Source organism: Nomascus leucogenys, chromosome 14 (genome assembly GCF_006542625.1).
Source record: "Nomascus leucogenys isolate Asia chromosome 14, Asia_NLE_v1, whole genome shotgun sequence".
In the NCBI taxonomy this organism is placed as follows: Eukaryota; Metazoa; Chordata; class Mammalia; order Primates; family Hylobatidae; genus Nomascus; species Nomascus leucogenys.
Genome location: NC_044394.1, coordinates 29,236,322 through 29,260,394, shown reverse-complemented (window position 1 = coordinate 29,260,394; position 24,073 = coordinate 29,236,322). Strand labels below are relative to the sequence as shown.

General features: G+C 43.8%; 1 protein-coding gene across 1 annotated transcript; it reads left to right on the top strand.

The window, feature by feature from the left end:
* Positions 1-365: 365 nt before the first annotated feature.
* SERTAD2 (SERTA domain containing 2) lies at positions 366-22,753 on the top strand. The gene is made up of 2 exons (XM_003262457.3): positions 366-662; positions 17,473-22,753. The coding sequence occupies exon 2, from the start codon at positions 17,477-17,479 to the stop codon at positions 18,419-18,421; it is 945 nt and encodes a 314-aa protein (XP_003262505.1). The 5' UTR covers positions 366-662; positions 17,473-17,476; the 3' UTR covers positions 18,422-22,753.
* The last annotated feature ends 1,320 nt before the right edge of the window (positions 22,754-24,073 follow it).

Below are 24,073 nucleotides of genomic sequence, written 5' to 3'. Positions count from 1 at the left end.
CCGCTTCGTCATTCGCCTGAGCACTTCTAGAGTGTGTAGGGGGCGTTACTAGTGGCAGTGGTGGTCCTCGGGCCGGAGTGTCTCCTTCTGTCTCCCCTTTTCTTTCAGCTGGTCCTTAGGAGAAAATCAGGGGCGCGCCGGCCCGGGAGGGAGCTGGGGGCGGCGCTGCCACCCGGCGCTCACTGCGCTCCGCCGCCCCTTCCTGCTCCTCCGGCGGCCGCGGCCGGCCTCGGCCTTTATCGCGCCTCCCGGGAGCGCCGGGGAGAGGCGGGCCGGGGCGGGGCCGGCGGGGGCGGGGTCGGGCGGCGAGGGGCGGGGCCTGCGGCGCCGGGGCCCGGAGCTCGCGGGAGGCTCGCGGGCCGCACGTCACTCCTGCACGGCGAGTGCTGGAGCACGAGCTGCTGCTCGCTCGGTCAGGGCGCCCCCTCCGCCCGGCTCCTGCTTCCTCCTCCGCTGCCTGCCGCCGCCGCCTCCACCATTGTATAATGCTCGGGGCGCACAGGCAGAGGACAGCGGAGTCTTAGCCTCAGCCTCGCCTGCTGCCCGCTCCCCGGCGCCACCCTCGGGCCCCTGGAGCGGGGCACTCCGCATGGAGCGGGAGTAGCTGAGGAGTGGGCGGAAACCCCTCCTGATGCGTTAGTTCCCAGGTGGAGCTGCATGTGGTAAGTTCTTCTGGCGCCGGGCTGGAGGGGATCTGCGGGCGCGGGGGCTCCGGGTGGATGGGGGGCGGTGTTGGGACTCGGCCAGGGCTGGGAGAGCCCGGAGGGCGGAGGAGGGGCCGGGCGCCGCCGCGGGAGGGAGCCGGGGACGGAGCAGGTACGGGAGGAGCGCTCCCTCCCGTGGCCCCGGCCCCGGCCCCGGCCCCGCGCTCTCGGACCCCCGGCGCCTGCGGGCTGAGCCGCTGGGGGCAGGGCCGGGGTCAGGAGGGGGTCGGGAGCTCGGAGAGCCGAGCGGCGGGCGGGGGCGCCTGGAGCTGTCGCCTCTAGAGCTGGGATGTGTGTGTGCGTTGTGGCGGTTGTGTTGTTGTGAACGTGCGAGACTTCTTTTAAGGCTCGGATTGCTGGCGCGAAGGCTGCTTCACTTTTGAGTTCTGTGGCCGGGTTTGCATCCAACTTGCTGTAGTGCGTTTTTGTGAATTTCCCGGTGTTTTTTTTAATGTTAAAAACGTCCCTCTCCACCCTCTTTTCGTCCATGCCCAAATGAATTGATTTGGGATCTATATGTGTATTAAACTTAACGTCTCGTTGGTTTTTAAGTTGGAAATCTACAAGTCATCTTCGTGGTAACCGCCTATGACTGAAAGGGAGGGGGCTGAGGGGAGCCAGCTGTCCCAAGCCCTAGACTTTGTACCAGTAAGACAGGGGGTGTCGTCACAGGGCCACTGCATGGAGAGAAAATCGTGTTTTGTTTTGTTGTCTTGGCTGTAAGTTATCTTACCTTTAGCAGAAGTGGTAGTAATAGATTGAGATGGGAGTCGAGTTTTAGGTTTAGTTTCTAAGTTTCGCGAAAAGATCAGGTATAGTTTGCATTGGAATAACTTTCTGCTTACAAGCTGAGTCGTTTCAGGAGGTAGAAAGTAAGTTTTCACAGACACTGAATGGAGAGGACAGTCAGCAGAGTGAGACAGCCAGCCTCAGACCACAGCAGTTTTTATTTGAATCGAATTGGGCAGCCCCAGTTGGTCTTAGGGGAGAGAGTACATGTTTTCAAGCTTTGTTCATGAAATACGCTTTTTGATTTCCCAATATATGTTAAGAAATATCCATAATGTGGGTAAAGAGCCTGGAAGTTGTAGTCACCAGTAGGATTCCTGAGGCCCTAAGTGTTCACAGTAGCTTTTTGTAACTGAAGACTAGTCCCTGACAAGAGTGAAGTGGGCTTTTGGCTTCGCTGCGCCCCTGAAGGACCGTCCACCTGAGAGCGTCTGGGCTGCTTGGCCGATGGGGGTTGGGGGTAGTTGCTCAGCTCAGCAGAAGGCATGTCTCACCCTGGCAGCTACCATCCCTCCCCCTTTTTATAGCAGTCTATTCTGATATGAGTGTGCTAGGGTGTGCTGTGAAGATGAAAATATCCATCCTAAGATCCCAACTTCTGGAGTGAACAAGAATAGTTTGTGGATCTCTGCTTTTCTGTTTATTTTTTCAGGTTTTTTTTTCTTTTTATTTAAAAGAGACAAATGTTTAAAAGTTTTCCTTTAGCTTCATTGACTTCTTAAAGGTGTATTGTATGTTAATATAAAATTGTTTATGTCGTTCATTAAGTTTGGAATTCTTTAACAATTTTTTTTTTTTTACTTATTTCACCCCCTAATTAAAATGTACATAGCCATGTTGTTCTCAGATGAGAAATCTTATTTTGGATTTGACATCCCCCAACCCCCTTTTTCCTTAACACCCGGCTCTTTTCCTTACTTCATTCAGACAGGTAGGGGAGAGGACTCACATTTTATAATGCCAACCAAGTGTATGTATGACAGGAGGTGTCCTAGGGAACGGTTTTATTGTCAGGCGAATGTCACAGCGTCTTAGGTAACAGCTGCTCAAGCTTGTTTCCCTTGAAGAACTAAGAGAAGGATATTAATTCAGATTTAGAAAATCTTTACACTTCTATTTGCTGAATTGTCCCTCTTTAAAGCTTTTCTATTTAATTGAGAAGCTAAAATATGAATTTTGCCCAGTTGCTACACACTGAATTATTACTGATAACGAGCCTAGTAAAATAGCACATATTTTGATATTTTAAAACTCATTCAAATTTGTGTGGCGACTGATAGCTTATGGCATCTCCTATTTTAAACAGGGTTCCAATGGCAGAATAAGTTACAACACTACTTTAGAAAGGCATACACATGCATCACACACAAAAAACATTACAAAACGTATGAAGGCAGTTTGAAGATGTTCGAATGCAAATACATAAAAGTTTCTATCGATAAAAGTAGCATGCTGCAAGTTATCAGTGTCCAATTATACTACAAGTTTACCCTCAGACAAAATATTTTACATTTTAGTATCTAAGAAAGGTGAAAACTGGAACAGAAACTTTGAGAGGTTTCTTTTGCTGTGGTTTCTTGTTAAAAAGCACAGAAAAAAGTATGAAGCTTTATTTTATATTTCACATATATCAACAGAATCAAGACCACTTTGTCAATATTACCTATGGAAAAAGCTATGTATAGATAGGAGTATTTGAGACCATGAACTTTAATTCACTCATAGAATTTTTAAAGCTTTTTGGCAACAGAAATTTTGTATTCACTGTCCTGGCATATCCTATAGAAGATAGCTCTAGTTGCAATAGTTACTTGGTGCGTGAGAGAGAGAGCAAGCGCAGGCGCTATCTCTGATTACTGAGTCCAAAGATCAGGTGTGTACTGAAGGCACCAGAAGGCAAGCTCCAGTTGACATGAAAATGGCCTCACAATAAGGGTGACACCAGCTCTCATAGGTCTTTCTGTTAATTAATACTGACTAGCAAAACATGAAAATCTAAAAGTGCCATGACCACTTTATATGTATAACTCATATATTTTGTACCTATTGTTAATAATTATTCATTAAGCAATTGGTAGAAACCCACAAGCCAGGACTCCTGTTTAAGAAATATGTGGCTATTTCATTTAGTTTTAGTATGTTTGAAGGAAATGGCTACTAATCTAGAAAAAATGATTGTCTCAAATGGCCGGTGCAGTTGATATTAAAGGCAAACTTATGCCCTGTGTGCAGATGCTGGGAAACCCTCATGAACAGAACTGTCCCCTGGAGCGTCCGTCACTCATTGTGTGGAGCAGTGTCTTTCTCCATTAGCACTGTGTGGCAGTTCATTCTTCGCATGAATCTGTGAATGGCATATGTCAGCCCAATAAGACGACATTCCTATTCTGAGTAATAAATAGACTCCTTGTTTGTTTTTTTTTTCTCGGAGATCACGAGACAAACAAAACATGATTGGCTGTCTAAAAATTTTCTTTGAAATACAAATGAAAATGTCAAAGTAAAATCATCACAATATATTTTATAATATATGATTTCTAATGGGACAGAACAGATACTCCAGTTTCAACAAGCACCACATACAGACAGCACAAACTCTCTTTTGAAAATTCTGCCCTCTTTGTGGTCTGAGGGATCCCAAAGCTGGAAAGACCCATTTGTCTTTTCTCAGAATCCTCTGTCCCTCTTCTGAACTTAATGCTAGGATTCTCTGAAGTAAACCCACAATTTGATTGATCTATTTTGGAAACCCAAGATCACCTAAGCTGTATTCTGCACCCATTGCAGTTTTCAGCTCAGAATGGTGTTGTCGTCTGTGCTCCTGGCCGGCCTCTTCTTACACTTGCACACTGTCTGGCCAGAGCTGGCCCTGCCCCCCAACAGGGACAGCAGATCAAGGGGTGAGTGTGTCCGGCCCACCTCCACCCTGAGTAGAGAGTGGACTGAGCTATGCGGAGGCGTGGGGTGAGGGCTGGAGGGAGAAGAGCAGAGGACAGATCTGGAGCTGACTGTGCAACTGCTATAGCAGGTCTGACTAGTTTGAGGTGCCCAAAGGCAGCTTTGTTTCTCTACTAACTCCAGGTAGCAGCAAACTTCAGTTCTTAAAACTCATTCATGTCTGCCTTACTATCTTTTTTGTCACTTTACAAAAACCTGTAGCTTTGCAGAGTTACTAATTAATTCTAAGCTTTTTTCCTTTAAAAACCTTCCTAGGCAGTTAACTGAAAAGAAGCTAAGCATTTTCTAAGGATTTTCCCATAGAATAGTAAAGGGGAAGGGATTCTGGTTCTTACAGACATGATCTATGTCTATATATTCTGTATATCCATGTGCACACACACTGATGTTTAACAGTGGGCTGAGTGAACCTGTTGAAGAAAAGTAAAATGTACACTTGAATAGACCATGGTCAAAAACACTAAATGATTAAAAGTCCCTTGCTCCAGATCAGCCTTTAGCGCTTTGCTTGCCTCTGCTCCGGCCGGCTGCTTATCATTCCACGCCATGCACTGCAGCTCCTGGGGTTTGGAGCAGGCCTGCTGGTGTACCCCACCCTTGTGTTTAGAAGTATTGCCCAAGTTAAACTCAGAGAATCTGAAAGTCCCAAGGTCATCTCTACACCAGAACAGGTTTGCATAAAATCCTAGTCACGCTAATGAGATATCGAGCTGGCAGCTGCTTTAAACTGATCTTCCCTGTGTGGTTATCCCATTTTATAATAGGTGATACAGATTTGCTTTTCAGATTTCTTTCCTTCTTTGAGGGGACATCTCCCTGTCCATCTGTACTTCTCCTGTGTCTTCCGTGCTATCAGAGAAAACCAATCTGCCTGAGGAATTTGGGTGCTGTGATCCAGAGTGGAAGAATTTTTGCTCTGCCTCTCTGCTTGTCAGGAACTTGGTGGTCTTTTCTGAACTTTTTAAGGCAAACTAATTTTTTAAAATAGTTTTACCATGTCCAGAAATATAAAATAAAATACATTTCACTGGCAGTGTTTCTTAGCTCTCTGACAAGCAGTTGGTTTACACATTAAAAATTCGATTCTTCAGGTGGTTCCTGTCTCCTTCTAAAGCTCCAGAAGACAGGTAGGATGAATAGAGTGGCAGGCTGGGGCTGGCAGGCTGGGGAGGTTGAGGAAGGCTTTCCATGAAGACCATTGAAGGTAATTGAAGAATTATGAAGTATTTTCCTTAGAAAATAAATAGTTATTACATTTAGCGTGGAACTCTGGTTATTTTTATTGTATTTAAATGACATAGCTTAAAGTTGAATGAGCCATTCATTATCAATGCACAGAAGTCCTTGGGAAGATAAACATTTTATCTCAAAATAGTCCCAAAGTAGTTATTCTTTAATGGCTGCCATGTTTACAAAGTATCATTTACTCCCCTCAAGTTTAGCTTGTATCCTCATTGCCTTTTTCTTTCTAAAATTATTTTCTATGTGTGAATTATTCAAGTATATGATACAAAGTTTAAATTGTCTTTGTAAAACCTTATTAGCCTACCTAGTTCGTAGAGGCAACTAAATTAAACATTCGGAACACGTAGGTTACTTACATGGGACAGGCATTTACATAGAATAGTTATTTCCTGCCATTTGCATGTCTCAAGTATATTTCTATTATCCTGCACCTCAAATTTTTGTACTCATGTCATGTTGTAGAAATGTGATACTGTTCTCTAGGGAATCCAGGTTTAGGCCGTACAATACGATGTTCAGTTTTACACAGTAAGTAAAAGAAATAACACTTCTCTGGTTTTCCTCTTTGGACTGCACGGATAAGTTATAAGATGAAATATGTTCTGTATTTATAAGGAATATTTTAAGTGATTCTTTCGTAGTAAAGAAGCATCCAAATTTGAAGGCATGACTAGTTTTTAATTTTTAACTTTTAAGAAAAGCTTCCATTGAAGCATTTCTTGAAGTAGCATACTTTATTTTTATTCCTTAGTTTTATTCAGTGGCAAATAGTTTTCTAATAAAACCTAGAAGGCCACCTTTGGTTTTACTAAGATGCAATTTTATCTTTCACAGAATTGTTCTAAAAGCTTATATTTCCCTGTTTTAGTAAGACATATATATTATGTCTTACTAAATACATATATATTAGTAAGACATATATATCTTGAGTCTTTTTTTTTTTTTAACACAAAAACTGTCACATACTTTTGGCAAAGCCTTTCCTTTCTACTCTAAGTCCCCCACCCCCTTGACATTGTTTATTAAGGGTCTCTAGTGTGAGAGAGAAAAACAGTGTATCTTTAGGGAAAAGATGCTACAGGAGGATTGAAACAGAATCCCATCCAAGCAATTATAAATACAGGAGAAAAAAATATTCTCATTATGCCCGAGAATGGGGGGTTGGGCAATGCTGGCTAGCCTTTACTAGTAAAGCACATAATCTTATGGGAAAAATTGTCAAATCTGAGAATTCCTTACCCTAATGTTAATGAGGCCTTAGATTCAAAATGCTAAAAACATATTCTGACACCAAATTATTATGAAGTAGTATCACAATTCAAATGATTATAATATATAGATATGTTTATAGTTTCCAGTTTTCAAATGGGGAGACTCATTATAACATTTCATCTATTATGAGCATTATTATTGAACATACAATATCATATAACGTGACCTTATAATTTAAATAGAAAGAATTCCAGCAAGTAGTTACACATAATGATCTCGCTTCATTATCTCCCTAAGGTTAACTGTGTTACATTTTATAATTAAATGGCCCCTCCCCAATGTCCTTTATGAAGGGTTTTCCCAAATAACTGCCTGAAGCGGTATCTGTTCAGTATGGAGATAATTTATAGTTACTAAGAAGTAGTAGGCTTAGTAAAGGTGTCTATCTATACTGGTAAAAGTCTTAGTGCCGAATTTATTGAGACTCATTGTTTTATTAAGGGAGTCCATGTTGGAAGCCCCACTGGAAATTCTGAACTGTTGGTTTCTCCATGTTCACATCTCATGACTTGGGTGTGTGTTTGTTGTTGTGTGTTTGTTCTCATTTCAGGAATCCTCCAGGGATTTTAACCACGGTTTTTGAAATATCAGTGTTAACTTTTATATACAGGGAAACAACCTTTCCTATACACAGTACTTCCAGAGTTTGAACCGTACCATAATTTGATTTATTTTGGCCTTGGCAAAGCTCCCAGCTTGCTTAGCATTGTCCTGTGGATACCTGAATTTGGAAACAGTCTTGAAAATGTGTATACTTTGAGAGAGCTGCAGGTAGAAATTGCAGTGAAGAATGAGACTTCTGCGCTCCTTGCTGCTCGGCTGCGCCCCCTCGTGGCTGGATGTGATGTGCTGTTTTCCAGAGTTTAAAGAGTTCCAACTTGAATTGGGCGTGCTTGTTTACATGGAGCACTAATAGCTTTCTTCTGTGTGGAAAAAACAAAACAAAACCCTATCAAATTAATATAATAGTTTTCACTGGGGGTGTGAGTAATTTATTGTGATTATTTTATATGTTTTAATTTAGAAATCTGTATTGGCGTGTTGTGGTTTTTAACTTTTTGTTATGGAAAATTCCAAACACATTCAAAGTAAAAGGAAGAGTACAATGCACCGCCTTGTACTTATCAGCCAGCCTCAGCAGGTATCAACATTTTGTCAAATCTTGTTTCATCTACATGGCCAGGTTTTGGGTTTTTTGTTTGTTTGTTTGTTTTGGAGTATTTTAAAGCAAATTCCGGGCCATCAGAGCATATTATGTTTTTGTTAACTTAAGGTTAGAAACTGTATAATTCTACTCAACCTTTTACTTGAATTAAGTGTGCCATTCCCAAGTAATCCTTTTCCTTTATAAATTAAAAAAAAAAATCCTTAAACCTGAGAAAACAAAGCTTTTTTCTTTCTAATTTTTTTTTAAATCAAGTGTACCATACTTTTAGCCAGAATCCTTAGGTAAAATAAAACAATTGGCAGCATTCTCATTGTCCTTGGAAGAAGGTGATTGGTGTCCATAACTTCATAAGAGTTGGAATTAAAACTTAAAATTCCCAGCTGGCGGAGGAACCAGTAAGACAGGATATAAGAAACATTTTATACCACTTGACATTTATATTCTAAAAAGCCTATTTTCTTTCCAGATGTGTACTAACAAGGCCATAATTTATTCTAAAGAAATATTTACTTGAAACATTCCCTCCCAGAATTTGACTATATTTTGCTTACTAAATGCAGCTGTCAACATTTTAAAAAATTATTTTACTAGGAGAAAAGATTATATTTGACAAACCTCCAGTATTGGAAATTGCCTTCAATTTAATAGACGCATGTAAAAATCTGAGAGGAGAAACTAGAATTTTAAAAATTTGGACTTTAGAAAACAACCCCAAACAGTAAAAGTTGTTTCTTAAATTTAATTAGGGCTTGACTTCCTGTTCGAATTTCAGTGTATCGTCAGGCTGTTTTTTTTTTCTTCTTCTTCTTCTTCACTGTCAAGAAAGCCAGGAGGATTGCTCCTGCAGGTCTTCGTCAAATGCAGGGTCTCATCTTGCACAAACAGCCTAGGCTGCGTTGCCCTGCGGGCCCCCGCCCGGCCGGTGAGCAGCGGGAGAGCCCGGAGGAGGCGCCGGCAGCAAACAGTGGTATCGGGTTACAGGTTCAGAATATCGCTGGAGCACTGGAGACTGGCTTGATCTAGTGACTGGCTTTATAATTACATTGCTGATTTGTTAGGGGAGGCTTTGTCTTACTTACCAATTAGCATGGATGTTACTGCAGGGACCTCAGACATTCTGGATGAGCTTTGGTGTTTTTTTGTTTTGTTTTGTTTTGTTTTTTAAGCATCCCGATCCACAGAGCTTCATGGGTTCTGTTACTAATACTCCCTCTTGTCTTTGGGCATCCTTACCCTGTCTGTAAATAAGCCAGAGATGGTCTCTCCGTGTTGGAATTTTTGCCCACTCCCCTGGGCCAGACGCAGTTGTTTTGGGGTCTCAGGTTTACTTTTGCTGTTTGGATACCCCAGCACCTTTCCGCACCGTGCTGGAGGGGACAGCCCACTTCCCGTGCCTGCTGCAGTGTCAGGACACGCGAGGCCCGGCTGAGGACGCGCCTGTTTCTCTTAGCTTCCTTTCTGATTCTGCCAGTATCATCCACCACTGCAGCCTTTTCAGGGCAGCCTCTTTGTTTTCACTGGTGTGTTTTATTGTTCCTTGGGGGAGGAGGGTGTTAAAAGCCTGGACATGATCAGATTTCTTAGTCCAATGTGTTGTTTAAGGTGTAACATTTTAAGCTGTAGAAAGTTATCTAAACAAACAGCTTCCCCCAATTAGGATCGGGCTTCTCCTTCCTGCTCGGAAGTTGCTGTGTCACACTACGACAACAGCCTGGAGGCAGGGCTCTGGGGTCCTCAGCCTCCCGCCCTCAGGCTGGTGGGAGGTTCCCTTTTGTCATGAACAGAGGCTCTCCCACTTGGATGCCTCAAAAGCAGGGTCCTAAACGCATTGGGAGGCCAGCCTGTGGAGTGAGGAGAAGAGAAACAGCGTATTCTGTGTTTCAGAAGTTGTCTCAAAACAATCCTGGCCCTACTTTGAGCCTCTTTTCGGCTCAGAAGTCTGCCACATGCCCAGCTAATTTTACCAGGGGCACCCCTTTCTTCTACCACCACCACCAAAAGACACCGGGAGAATGAATGTGTTTCCACTTAGGGCTGTGGGCTTTGGTGGCACAGTGTGTCAGGGGAAGGGAAGGACCACTGCCAGCCTTCTCATAAGACAATCGCCACACGTCTTCTGTCAGCTTCTTTTTTCTTTCAAAGAGGTGGGTGCGTGAGGGCAGATCACTACTTTGAGCATTGGCGTTGGGTTGAAGGCCTCATCTTTCTGGTTTTAGCGTTAGCGTTGGCACCTCTGGACTCGTCAGCAACCAGTGGTCACACCAGCAGCCATATGGGACAGTGTGTCTGATGAGGTTAGGGATACAGCTTGGTGTTTGGTTTTGTTTTTTTGGAGACGGAGTTTTACTCTTATCGCCCAGGCTGGAGTGCAGTGGCGCGATCTCGGCTCACTGCAAACTCTGCCTCCCGGGTTCACGCCATTCTCCTGCCTCAGCCTCCTGAGTAGCTGGGACTACAGGTGCCCGCCACTGCCTGGCTAATTTTTTGTATTTTTAGTAGAGACGGGGTTTCACCGTGTTAGCCAGAGTGGTCTCGATCTCCTGACCTCGTGATCCGCCCGCCTCGGCCTTCCAAAGTGCTGGGATTACAGGCGTGAGCCACCGCGCCCGGCCAAGGGATACAGCTTGTTAAAGCTCCCGTTTGAATTAGGAGCCTTTTTCCTGATAGCTGTTAGCTAGCGTTTTGAAAACGTTCCTGTTGAAGTATAGCGTGCATGTGGAGCCATGCAGGATCCCGCGTGTGCAGGCTGGTGACTCATCATGAGGCAGGCCCCAGCTGTGCTCTCCACCCAGGTGAGCGGCAGAGCATGGCCAGCTCACCCCACTAGCCGCCCGTACACCACGGCAGACACTGTAGTTCAGTGTTGCCTTGTTACCTGACTTTTAAAACAACATATCACTTAATTGTGAAGCCTGCTGCACTCCTGAGAAGGGAGCATACAGAATGTGTAGTTGTTGCTGTTTCCCAAAAGGAAATTGGAAAAAGCTCTTGAAAACGTACACAAGGTACAAACCAGTTGGGCTTCTAAGGCCATGCTTTCCTGAGTTCCCCGTCTGTGTCTACACCAGGTCAGGGTGGTGCGGAGCTGCACAAGCCCCAGGGATGCAGGACCAGGTGTCTCCACTCAATCTTTGATTCCTTTTTGGTCACAAGATCAGTCACACCTTCCCCAATTATTTCCTCTCTTAAGAATTTAGAACTAAGCTGTCAATTTGACCCCCTTTTAAAGTCCTTTTGTGACATGAATTCTCTTTCTCCGGACGCTGGGTAGAAAAGTCTATCAGTGAGAGTTTTCCTTCCGCCCGGGCTAATGACAATCATTTGGGATGAATCAAGTTAAAACATAATGCAGAGTTTACATCTGTGAAGACTTTTGCATCTGTTTTTGACTGGCACAGAGAAACCCAGCAAGCCAGCCTTGGTGGGCTGAGGAGGGCTCCCTGTGCAGGCCTCCTACAGCCCCCGCACTGCCCCCGCCTCCCCAACCCAGGGTCTGTCGAGGGAGCCACCAGGATGCTGTGATGCTGCGGAGGCTGGGGTGAGCCTGCAGATTAAAGCAGTGGTTTTTGTTGGTGGTGGTAGGATGACAGAAGTGGTAATTTGGAAAAGTTGATTTAATACTCTCACTTTAAAAAATCATAACATTTATCTTGACAGTTCAAATAACATTAAAGGACAGTAATTTTTTAAAAAAAGATTTTAAAGAGATGTAGCTTTTTAAATAGTTGGAAAACACTGAGCTAAAGATAACCTTTTCTGATTCATCTTTAAAAAAATAGTTTGCATTTTTTTTCCAAAATGCAAAATGTAGTAGTAGGAGATGTTACTTATTACTTACTCTTTTAAACGTAAGTACTGTTTCAGTTCCTTTCTGGGCTTTGGATAAGATCCCACTGCCATCACTGTAAGATCCCAGCAAGGAGAATCTGGGCCCCACTGGGTGAGTAGGATCTGACACATCAGTTTGAGACCCTGAGTTTTGTCATTAAAATTGAGTATAAGACATCTTAACTCTGCATGCAGTATTTTGTTTTCTAATGTCAGTTGTCAGTTGCTATCACAAAAATGCTGTTCATTCCTTTTTGCCCTGCTAAATTAGACACAAATAAGGAAGGCCTTGGGAATCAAGATTAACTGAATAAAGATATCCTCCAGCCTAAACTTGAAACGGCCTGATGAGGAAAAGAAGAAATGGTAGTTCTCAAAGTGAGGTTCCCAGACCAGCATCACCTGAAAGTTTGTTGGAAATGCTCATTCGAGGTCCTTTCCCCAGACATGCTGAAAGAGAAATATGGGAGGTGGGGCCCAACGGCCTGTGCTTATCAGGCCTCCAGGTGAGCCTAAGGCTTGCCCGCGGTTGAAAAGTGAAGGATGGGAGAGCCGCTCACAGAAGAGCTTCTCAGCTGGAGCTTTCCTGCCTACTCTATATCTCAGCTGCTGGTGCATTGCGCGACCCTGATCCTGCCCTGTAAAACCGTTCAACTCAGGTCTGTGCAACCCTCCCGTTCCTCAGACCCTCCCTCCCAGATACAGTTCACACTCAGGGACACACACACACACACACACACACCTGGCTCTGTTTTTACAGTGCTGCCCTGGCTGCCCCTTGGTGTCTTTCCTCATTATTTCCACTTACTGTTCGTGTATTCAGTGACTATCTATGGAGCATCTTGTGTTGGAGACTGCCTTATGCTGAGGGTACAGAAATGAACAAAACACACAAGTCTGTGCCCTGGGGGGCTCACTATCTTGAGATGGGAAACAGATATGAAGGGACAATCCCACCTTAAAGGTAACTTTCAAATAGGCTACAAATCTATTTCCAGCAGTCTCCCGGCTGCCCCCAGCCCACAGTAATCTCTCAGATTGCTTACTGTGGGAGTCACTCAGATTCTGGAATTGCAAAGCCCCAAAAAGTCAAGTCATTCAGGCTCCTGGTCCTCTGGTCCTTTGACTTCTGAGGACACTTCTAGTGACATTTGTTACTTTTGAGCATCTACCCAGATTGTAGCTTTTGAGGGCAAGTTCCTTCCTAATAAAAAGTTGCACAGTTGAAAACTAGTTTTCATGTACAGAGTTGTGTTTAGTATGAAATTTCCTGGAAAACTCCAGAAGTTTTCATTTATGTCGCTACCAATGAGTTTTGTTCTTTATGTTTGCAACTTAGTTTGCTGCAGTTAATAGTTGCTAAAATTAATGTTTAGAAAACCAGAATGCTTAGGCGTTTGTTTCTAAAAAGATTATTGGGGAGGGAGGTCGTTTAATCTCAAACCTCATGTTAAGAGCCAATGACTATTCAGTAGAAAAGTGGCTGGAATTAGTTTTAGGCCCCTTAGGGTGGGCAGAAGAAGGAGGAGCACCCACGTGATTACCCCACGTGGGCGTCTCCAACCCCGCGTTGGAGCTCAGGGTCACTTGGGGTCTTTGTCTGGAAAAATTGGGTAGAAGGCATGGGTTTTTTAGGCTTTGATCTTCACCAGCCAAGGGAGGAGATAAAGTGGAGTGTCAAAGCCCTGGGGTGACCTAGGAAGCCAGTGGGTCACAGCCCCCCCCTTTCGTGAACTCCAGGCCCACCCTCCGCAGGAACCACAGCACCCCCTCCCTAGAGTTACCTACACGTCCTTAGCCAGCTCCTGCTACTGCTTCATCTTCAAGTTGCAGCCCAGTGAGGCCTTTTTGAAAGGTCCCTTGCCTCTCCAAAGGGTGGTTAAGGAGCTATTGTTATTTTCTTGGAGTGCCTGAGGAAGGAGAGGCTTCTGAGGAGCCAGGAGCCGGGCCGACCCAGACCTTGGCCAGCCTGAGCCAGGCCCAGAGAGGCCCGGAGGAGCTGATGCGCCTGGCTTCTTGCCCTCTGGTTCTCGAGGGCATGTCGTGTCTTTTCTCCTTTAAATTGGGCCCTGCTTGAGGAGGTGGTTGTTACACAAAGCCCTGAGAGTGAGAGTTCCCGCTGCCCTCCCCCTCTAGGAGTTGGAGGCCTCTTCTGAATATGCTCATTGTAATGTTACTGCAGTGTGTCAGGCAAACTTAAGGAAAATGACTTCACTTTTTATTATGTTGCATTGTATTCCTTTCTGTAACAGCTTAGATAGAATTAGGATTAAAAATCAAGATTATATGCATTTTACAATCTTACTGGGTGTGTGGAGTCAGTTTTGCCTTATAATACAAAATAGGGAAATGGTGGCAAAACTGCCTTGAGGTACACTCCATCAGGGGTCCGTATTCACACCTCTGAAGCGCATCCAAGATTTGGTGTGTGTGCGTGTCTGTTCCTGCTCACAGGTTTTGCTTATCGAGCCCTCTGCCCTCCCCTTCCAGGCAGCATTACAGATGTCTTATCAGGCTTTCTGTAAATCATTAGGATTAGCACACAGCTCTGGCCAGCTGGATCATTCTAATTGGAAATTAGGTGCTTCTCACATTGAAATCCTTCTGAAAATATCTCCAAAGATCTCTTTCAGCTATGGGAATTCTACTAAATGCCTATAGTATTTTGTGTGGCCTGTATACTTTTTAAATAAGTGAATTCTGTAGATTGAGTGATTATTTCTAGAAAAATGCATTATTAAAAAAAGCCCTGTTGTTTGTTCTAGTAACAAGTCCTAAAAAGACAATTCTGCATTGATGACTATAAGAAGAGTCTACACCATCTTCCCTAAATGTTACCTCTCCTCCAGAAAACTGATAAAAATCCACAGTGGCGATAAGCTAGTTTGTTTTTGGTTGTATTTTGTTTTACACTTACGGACAGTGCTTCTCAAGCTTTCTGTGACGAGGGGCTCTGTTGGTTCCCTGGCCCCCCAATCTTTCATAGACTTTAGTAAGACACAATAAAAATAATTACCATAGAATGAAATAAAAATACAAAGTTATGGAAAATAGAAGCCCCATTAAAAAAATTCCATGTACAGACATAACAGTTACTGTGTAAATTTGCTGTAGAAGTTTCTAAATAATAAAATGTCTCTCTCTACATACCTCACCATGGACCAGTAACAGTTCGCAGACAGGCACCATCTGTGGCCACACTTCGAGAAACACTGTTTTAGAGTGTGTATGTATCTGTGTACTCACACATTTAAGTGTGTTGCCATGATCATATTATAACATAACATAGATCTTAGAACTTTATATGAGATTAAATGCACTTAGCTCTTTAGCAAAAGTGAAATTTTTCTATAAGTATTTAAATGCTTAAATTATAAGCAAATACCAATAGTATAATTGTGAATACAGTTACATGTTTCAAAACCCAGTTGTCCAGTAGTACCTCTGATGCATGAAGTAGAAAATGTTTTGCAATGTGAGATGAAACCACCTCCACTCTGATTCACCTTCAAGTTTAAACAGGTACTTTAGATAGGAAATGTTCTATGCAAAGTAAATACACAAATGAGACTTTTAGCACTAAACAGTAGGAAATATGTCTATCACGTGAAGTATTAGACAAACCAGCTGTTACTATCATAACCTTTCTTGCCCTGGAGAACAGTTAATTACTGGACTGGTCATTGTGATTGACAGCCATTTTTTAAACGTTAACAAAATGAGGGGAAATGTTTCACGCAAGTAACTCCACATTCTTCGTAAGCATTAACAAATCTCAAGCCGATTCTGATGTTGATAGATTGCAGCTTGTTCATCTGTCTCTTCTGGAGACCTCATGAGACATGAGGTAAGACAGTTACCCCAAGTGGCAGGCTTCATGTCCACCTGTATACTGGCCTTGAGGGCAGCATGGCCTGCTTTCTGACAAAGTATGAGAAAGAAGTTCTGTGAAGTTTATATTCCGTTTAGCCTTATTTCTTTAGGTCGAGACTTGAAATTCAAAATGGTGATCAGGTGTAGGAGGGGATATTTAGCCTCTTGAAGGCCAGGGTATTCCCGTGGGACTCCCCACTGGGCCTGGCCAAGTGCCTATGACAGTGTAGATGTGGAGAAGTTAATAAAGGATTGAATGAGGTGTGATCAGTCAGCTGAAGCAGTTCATTAAAAGGTAAATGGCCTTTAGAAGAGAAATTGGATAACTATAAAGCAGTTGCCTGTAAATGAAGACATGAGAGTGAGTCACACTGAGGACAGGATTAGCAGGAGTCCCTGAGAGTGCTGTAGCTGGAGGCGGGGACGGTGAGGGAGCAAGCGTGGGCCTGGCTTCATTCGAACCACGATCCTGGTCTGAACACCAAAAGGCAGGTTTCTTGTTAAATGGTTAGAAAGTGAGATCTTTGAGGCAAAGGCTAAGGGACTTGAGATTGTTCTGTTTAGACAGTAGAAGTTCTGAAATTAGGTGGTGACGATGTCACATGATCTTGGAGAGCTGGAAGGACCACTCCCCAGAAGGTGACAACCAGATGATCAAATGTATTCACTAAGGCCAGAGCAAGAGAGGACACAGCCTGGCCTGTGAGCAGCAGGCAAGATGGGGCAGGAGTTCCTCGCTGCAGTTTTAAAATTCAACCCATTACCAGATTCTCAGGGTCTGAGATACGAGGTCATGGTTTCCTCAAAATACACATGTATCTCTGGAATCACAGGAGGTAGTTTGTTAGGAAATGTCTCAAGTACCCAAACAGCAATGCTTATAATCAGAGCTAATTACTTTAAAATTAATCCAGTTGTCTTCAAACATAACTGCGTGGATGAAATTGAGCCAAGGAAAAACAGGCTGGGAAATACGCATTCCTCCACTTGATTCTAGAATGAAAAGTGGTGGCGGCTCAGTCACTATGGTCATTTAACACAGGCGCAGTGCTTTACCACATGTCACCAACCAGGCAGAAAGACTATGCTTAATGAGGAAGGAAAAGCATTTTGAAAGCACACACAGTTCTACCCAAATTATACATGTTCCCTTTCTTTATCTTGGTTCTTTTAATCCTTTAAGAAGTGCTCAAGCTGTAATCTATGACACCTATATCTGTTTAGGTCATAGTAAGTGTTTTCTTGGGCTTTAAAAATAAATCTACTTGGGGGAGGGAAGTTGAACCTAGATGATAATCTTAGGCGAACACAAGCACATGAGCTGAGAAAGTCAAAATCATGGTTTCCATGGTAACTCTTAACTTGTCTGTGTCGTACACATTTCTCAAGAAATACACTCACCAGACTACCTAGTGATAAAAATTGCTCCACAGGCATACAAAGGTGGATTTTCTAACTCTCTCTTATTGTAAAAGGTCTTCCTTCTTCCCACCCCTAATTAATCCACGTGTACTTGTAAATAACCCTGGGCAGGAAACTGAGGTCCAAGTCCTGCCCTCTAAATCAATCTCTTTTTTTATGGTAGAAATCAGCTTTCATGTGATTAATGCCATTTCCTCTCTCTGCCCTCTGCAGATACATGTTGGGTAAAGGAGGAAAACGGAAGTTTGATGAGCATGAAGATGGGCTGGAAGGCAAAATCGTGTCTCCCTGTGACGGTCCATCCAAGGTGTCTTACACCTTACAGCGCCAGACTATCTTCAACATTTCCCTTATGAAACTCTATAACCACAGGCCCCTGACAGAGCCCAGCTTGCAAAAGACCGTTTTAATTAACAACATGTTGAGGCGGATCCAGGAGGAACTCAAACAGGAAGGCAGCCTGAGGCCCATGTTCACCCCCTCCTCCCAGCCCACCACCGAGCCCAGCGACAGCTACCGAGAGGCCCCGCCGGTCTTCAGCCACCTGGCGTCCCCGTCCTCCCACCCCTGCGACCTCGGAAGCACTACGCCCCTGGAGGCCTGCCTCACCCCGGCCTCGCTGCTCGAGGACGACGATGACACGTTTTGCACCTCCCAGGCCATACAGCCCACGGCTCCCACCAAACTGTCACCTCCAGTCCTCTTGCCAGAAAAGGACAGTTTCTCCTCCGCCTTGGACGAGATCGAGGAGCTCTGTCCCACATCTACCTCCACAGAGGCGGCCGCGGCTGCGACTGACAGTGTAAAAGGGACCTCCAGCGAGGGTGGCACCCAGAAACCCGACGGTCCTCAAGAGAGCCGCGCAGATGACTCAAAACTGATGGACTCTCTGCCTGGGAATTTTGAAATAACGACATCCACGGGTTTCCTGACAGACTTGACCCTGGATGACATCCTGTTTGCTGACATTGATACGTCCATGTATGATTTTGACCCCTGCACTTCCTCATCAGGGACAGCCTCAAAAATGGCCCCTGTGTCTGCCGACGACCTCCTCAAAACTCTGGCTCCTTACAGCAGTCAGCCTGTTGCCCCAAGTCAGCCTTTCAAAATGGACCTCACAGAGCTGGACCACATCATGGAGGTGCTTGTTGGGTCCTAAGAGCCAGGGACCCAGCGACTGTGCCCACCCAGACCCCAGAGCGTTCCCATAACCCTGACAGTTCTCCACACTGTGCATGCACCCTTGCTTGCCTTTTTCAGAGAAAAAGAAAATTTTACAACAGGATCACACTAATTTTTGCTTTGAGCAGAGTTGGAGTGCCTTCATCCAAGTATGACCACTTTTAATACACTTTTTTGAGTGGTTCCTCAGAGACCTACTACCCTGGTATAGGAAAGAATCCATTCAAAGACAATGTTGCAATGTTGAATGACAAAAATAAACAGTTCAAGTGAAGCACAAGGATTAAGTTGGAAAAGCTGTAAATTGCATGTGCATATTTGTCTATTTTTTCTATAAGTTTTATTGCAAGAGGTAAAGAAGAAAACCATATATATATATATCTAATAAGATATATATATATCTTATTTAGATAATCTCAGTACCTTTTCTGGCATTTTCGCCCTGTATAGGTTGACTTGGCAATTCGGCCTTTTTAGAGGCATTAACTACTCCTCGTAAGTGTTGCATTTACATGGCTGTTTAGAAAACTGCTGCCCAAATTTATTTTATATTTTTGTACAGATTCTGCAGTTTATGATATTGTTTTTCTAAAAACAAATGCTGTTTATACATATGAGATAGCTATTTTGATAGGATTTGCTCACATAGTTCCTGCAAACTTCAGATGTACAAGTTGCACTTGTACTTTTATAGAGTTGTAATGTTTTATATGTGTATGGTGCAAGAGAAAATTGGATCAAATCAATCTGCAGTTGATGTCCCCAAATGCAAACACAGGCACACACATGCACACACACATAAACACACACACACAGTGCTTTAAGAAAGGGCCAGGTGATATCACACCCAAATTTCACAAGCACTGACCCCCTGGCACCAACACCCGCCAGTACTGTGACTTCCAAAGCCAGAGCCACATGTGCTCATCAAACTTGCATTAAGCAGTTGGTGGGAGATGGCTGTGGAGCTGGGGGTTTAAGTGATGGTTCTCTTTTGCTCCCTCTTTTGAGGGTAAAGCTACCGTCTTTCTTAAGAGTGTATTTATGCCAAGTTTGCGCTTTTAATTGTTTTTATTTTGTTTTTTAATGAAAACCCAGATCTTTCCTTTTTGGCGTAATTTTTATGATGACCTGAAATTTTACATCCGAACAAAATTTTATGAAAAGCAACCAACTTCTTCATGGAACTCAGCCCTGTTGCAATGCTTAGGGCCCTTAAAGAAGAAAATGTCCCCAGAAGGCATCCATCATGTTGCTAAATTGTCTTCTGCAGCTTCCTTTCCCTAGAGCTTTCCCTGTGTTGCTAAGAGCTGAAAATGGCATCTTCGTGATCACCACAGTGAGCCTGGCTCACCTCGGCCGGCCCGGGATGCACTCTTAGAACATGTGTAACTCTTGAACCTGGAGTTCATCACATTACGTCACAGCTTCCCATCTGGTTGCTTTCCTAAATCAGCTACTTTACACTTGTCAAGGCTGTTTTACCCCAAAACTCAGACAGGACTTTCTATGCATGTTTTCCCTCCTCCCCCCAATTTCTTTCCCCCATCACCTTATCTCCCAGGACACACTTGAGAAGTAGCTTTTTATTCCTAGTGGTGTACATTTAATTTTAAAAAGTTTGCAATGTATCCTGCTTGTTGCCGAAACTGTTTATGGCCTTCTTGTTTCAGTTTTTTCTTTTCTTCCAATGGTACTTTAGCTGTTGAGTGCAGGTTACAACCTATATTGTTATGCAGATGGCTTCTTTAGGAATAACTTTTATATTTATTTAAAAATTTTTAAATTATGGGATTTTGTTTTGTTTTTGTTGTTGTCTTTGTTGTTGGTCATTTGTCAATATTCAGTCACCAATTCTGCTCACTTCTTGCCATGGATAAAATTGGGTCTTTCTGGCTAATTAAAAAAGACAACTTTATAAAATGGCACTTTAAGCAAGCCATAGATAGTTTTATTTTTGTAATGCACATGGCAAAGCAAAGATGTTTGTGATGAAGGAACTGCTCATCTAAGCAAAAGATTTGAGTGTGATATGATAAAGTCTTTCTACTTTCTAATTTACTTTTTCCCCCACTTGAATGTGTTTTAAAGGCTAATTATCAACTCAGTAGACCAGTGAAAAACTGATCAAATTGCACTTGTTCTCCTACAAGCAACCTCCACGCAGACACCTCGTACTGCTACAGGTGTGTCATTTCCTTTAATAGGACCAGGGACCATGTAACTGAGGTGAGGGTTGTAGTAGATGCTTCCAGTGTCAGTGTGCCTGTTAATTTTAAGAGCTTCCCTTTCTTGCAGAGAACAAGTCTGCCCAGATTCAATGCTTTCTATAACTGGAGGACCTGGCAAACCTGCTGCATGCTGCACACATCTACCTACATACACATGTACAATAGTATTGATGATTCTGAACAATAACAGGGTAAAACAATGGGTTTGCCATTGTTAAAAACTGATTTACAGTAACTTACAACAACTGTACTTTTGTTGGATTAGCAAATCATGTGTTTAAACAAATCCCATATGTTGGGCAACAGTTCAAATAAGCACGGAGAAGTGTTGCCCAAACTTGGTTCTCTGACTCTCATGTATTTGTAAGGCTGGGCTTCAAATTCAAAACAAAAACCCCAACAACAGCAGGCAAATGCTTTTTAACTCTGACACCGTTGCCATAAATCCCTGATACTCAAAGTCTAACAAGAAAGACATGGAAAATTAGCAGCCCATTTTCAGAAAGATCAAAACGATCTAGGGTTCTAATTGCTTTTGCATCCTATTCTTACAAAGTGATGTCCCAGCAGGGAACAGTAGGAGCTGGAGTGGGATCTCCAAGTCCCAGTTTGAGTGTGGGATGTGCTTCTAGCAGTGCCTTCCCCTTTATGAAAGACATCACACGGCATCCAGGGCCAGGCAGGCAGCTTGAGGTGCCTTCACGAGAAAGCCGAGCTGGGGCTGGGAGAGGACAGTTATTGACAGTGATGTGCAATGAAGTGACAAGATGAGAGCAGAATCGTAAGAGCTTTGAATTTGAAGTGAGTTTTTTTTTCCCATAAGTTATTTATTCCTTTTTTCTGTGTAAATATATTTATTTTACTGTGGAGCGCTAACATCTGGATCGTAACATGTGCAGAATGTATGGTAGGAATGTATTCTCTTGTAGGAATGTAAATCTGTATTAAAAGGGGGTCCAAGCCAGGCCCCCGGGTCTTCTCATTGTATGCACAGTCCGCATTCATTTTTACTCTTCTCTAATATGGGTCTATTTGAAATATGCAAAAGGTATGAGGAATGTTTTAATACCTCCAAATTTTTAAGAAAAGCATCAAAGGGTTGATATTTTTTAAAGTTTTTTTAGTAGCACTTTCTCTGGATGACAGAAGGGGCAACCACATGGGCACCCTTCTTCATACCAAAGGGTGAGCAGTGGCCAGAGCCTCCTCTGCACCTCTCGAGTGTGTTTACCAATTGAGCTTTTTATCGCCATAGCCCCTTGGAGTGCCCCAGCTGCCCTGAGGTCAATCAAGGAAAATTTCTTAATGAAATAAGCTCCAAAGAGCCAAAGTATCAACTTTCAGATCGTTTTTAAAGCTTAAATTTATTAACCACCTTTGCGGTAAACAATGAATTATGAATACCGCAGGGCAGCCTTCTTAAATGACAGATGTAAAAAAAGAAAAAAGAGACTCTACTTTGTGCAGCGATTACTACTCTACTCTATGTGAATTGTCTTAATTTGAAAACCTTGCTGTTACAAATTGGACCTTTATACATTTTCTGAAAACAATGAAAAGAGCATATTTAACCTTTTCTGGCTGTAAATGGTTACCTTCCTGTAACTGCCCCGCACCTGGAGGCATGGAGTTGTGTGCATCCTGCTTATGTACAGTTGTTTCCAGTGTTTTTAAGAATGAGTCTGAATGGTTCTTGAAAATTAGCCAGGATCAAATGCTATTGCAGACAAAGCCAATAAAAAGTTGGACTTCTTTTGGGGATAACAAGTTTTGGAAGAGAAATGCAGGCCATATGTGCGCATGACCGAGATTTTGAAAAAAGATGTACATAGTGACATGTTTGGTGCATGTTTTTTGAGGAGGGCTTTTGTCAAAAAGGAGGTATAACCTTTCCCCCACAGACCTGAGAGCTGTGCCTTTTCTATGCAATATTACAGACGTTACATCGGAACCCAGATGGCTGTATTCACATGTAGGTTTGGGCTGTAATCTAAACAATTGGACAGATTAAATGTACATGGAAATGAGCAGTCTTACTTTTGTAGTTTTATATTATACAATAAACAGTTAAAAGATGAGAGAGGCATGCTTGAAGTTTTCTTTTGATGGGAGCTCCACCAGCTTATTTGTGACAATTTGCTCACATTAAGCAAAGTCCAGCAAGAAAGAGCAGCAGGAGGGCCATGCAGGAGTGGGTGCTGTTGGTCTTCCTGAACCCTCCTGGTCTCAGGAACCACCCTTCTCTCTTGGTTCTCCTCCTGCTTCTTGGACCCTTCTGGACCTCCTTTTTCTCACATCTGTGCCCCAGCTGTCTCTAAAACATTGTCTTTTCCAGGATTTGGCCCATGACTGCACTTCACTGAGCCTCCATTCCTGCTGCCGCTTGCTTTCCCAAGGCGATCTAATCCACTCAGGACCCTCAAAACTGGTCTCCAGCCCCTGCCTCTCTCCTGAGCTCCAGACTTCAGTATCTACCAAGCTTTGCTCCCGCACACTCAGCGCGCCTAAAGAGCTCTCGTTTCCCCTGGGGGCTGATTCTTCTGTGGGCTCGTTGTCTTAAGCACTCTGCTCCACGCTTGGCTCATTTGCCCACCCTTGCAGCCTGTTCTGCAGTCCCAGCCATGTCATTCCCTCTGCCACCACCTCTCCATCCTCACCATAGCATACCCAGCTCGGACCCTTCCTCCCTCCTTGCCTCTGACCGCTGTACCTGCTTCCTGACCAGTCTTCCTGCCGTGATCGTCTCTCTACCATCCCTGATGCTGGAGTTGACATTCTAAAATGCCAGTGGGTCACGTGGTTGTTGCACGTCCTCCAGGTGTACCCACTGATTATACCATCTGGACCCTGCCCCTGCTGTCTTCCAGCAGGGAGTGGGGGAGACCCTGTGCAACCTCCTTGGCCACTGGGCCATCTTGGATGGAGTCATGGGATCTGGCCTCACCTGGCCCGGGCAGTTTTTTATTTTGGTGTGGTTGGGCCACCACACCACTGGCGAGGGAAAAGGGCTGGATGTGTGAGACCTGGGAAGTGAAGGTTCAGCTCAATCAGCAGTGGAATGTGGGGTGGGGTGTGAAGTGCCGGGGAGGTGTTAGGGGCTGAATTGTTTCCCCCAAAACGATAGGTTTCAGTACCTCAGAATGTGACTTTAATTTGGAAGTAGGGTCTTTATAGAGGTAATTAGGTTAAAATGAGGTTATTAGTGTGGGCTCTAATTCAATGGCTAATGTCCTTATAAAAAGATACTTGAATACATACATGCACACAGGGAGAAGGCCATGTGACAGTGAAGGCAGAGACTGGGGCGGTGGATCTACAAACCAAGGAGTGCCAAAGATACCAGCGAACCACCAGAAGGCAGGAGACAGGCGTAGGACAGACACTTTCTTACGGCCCTC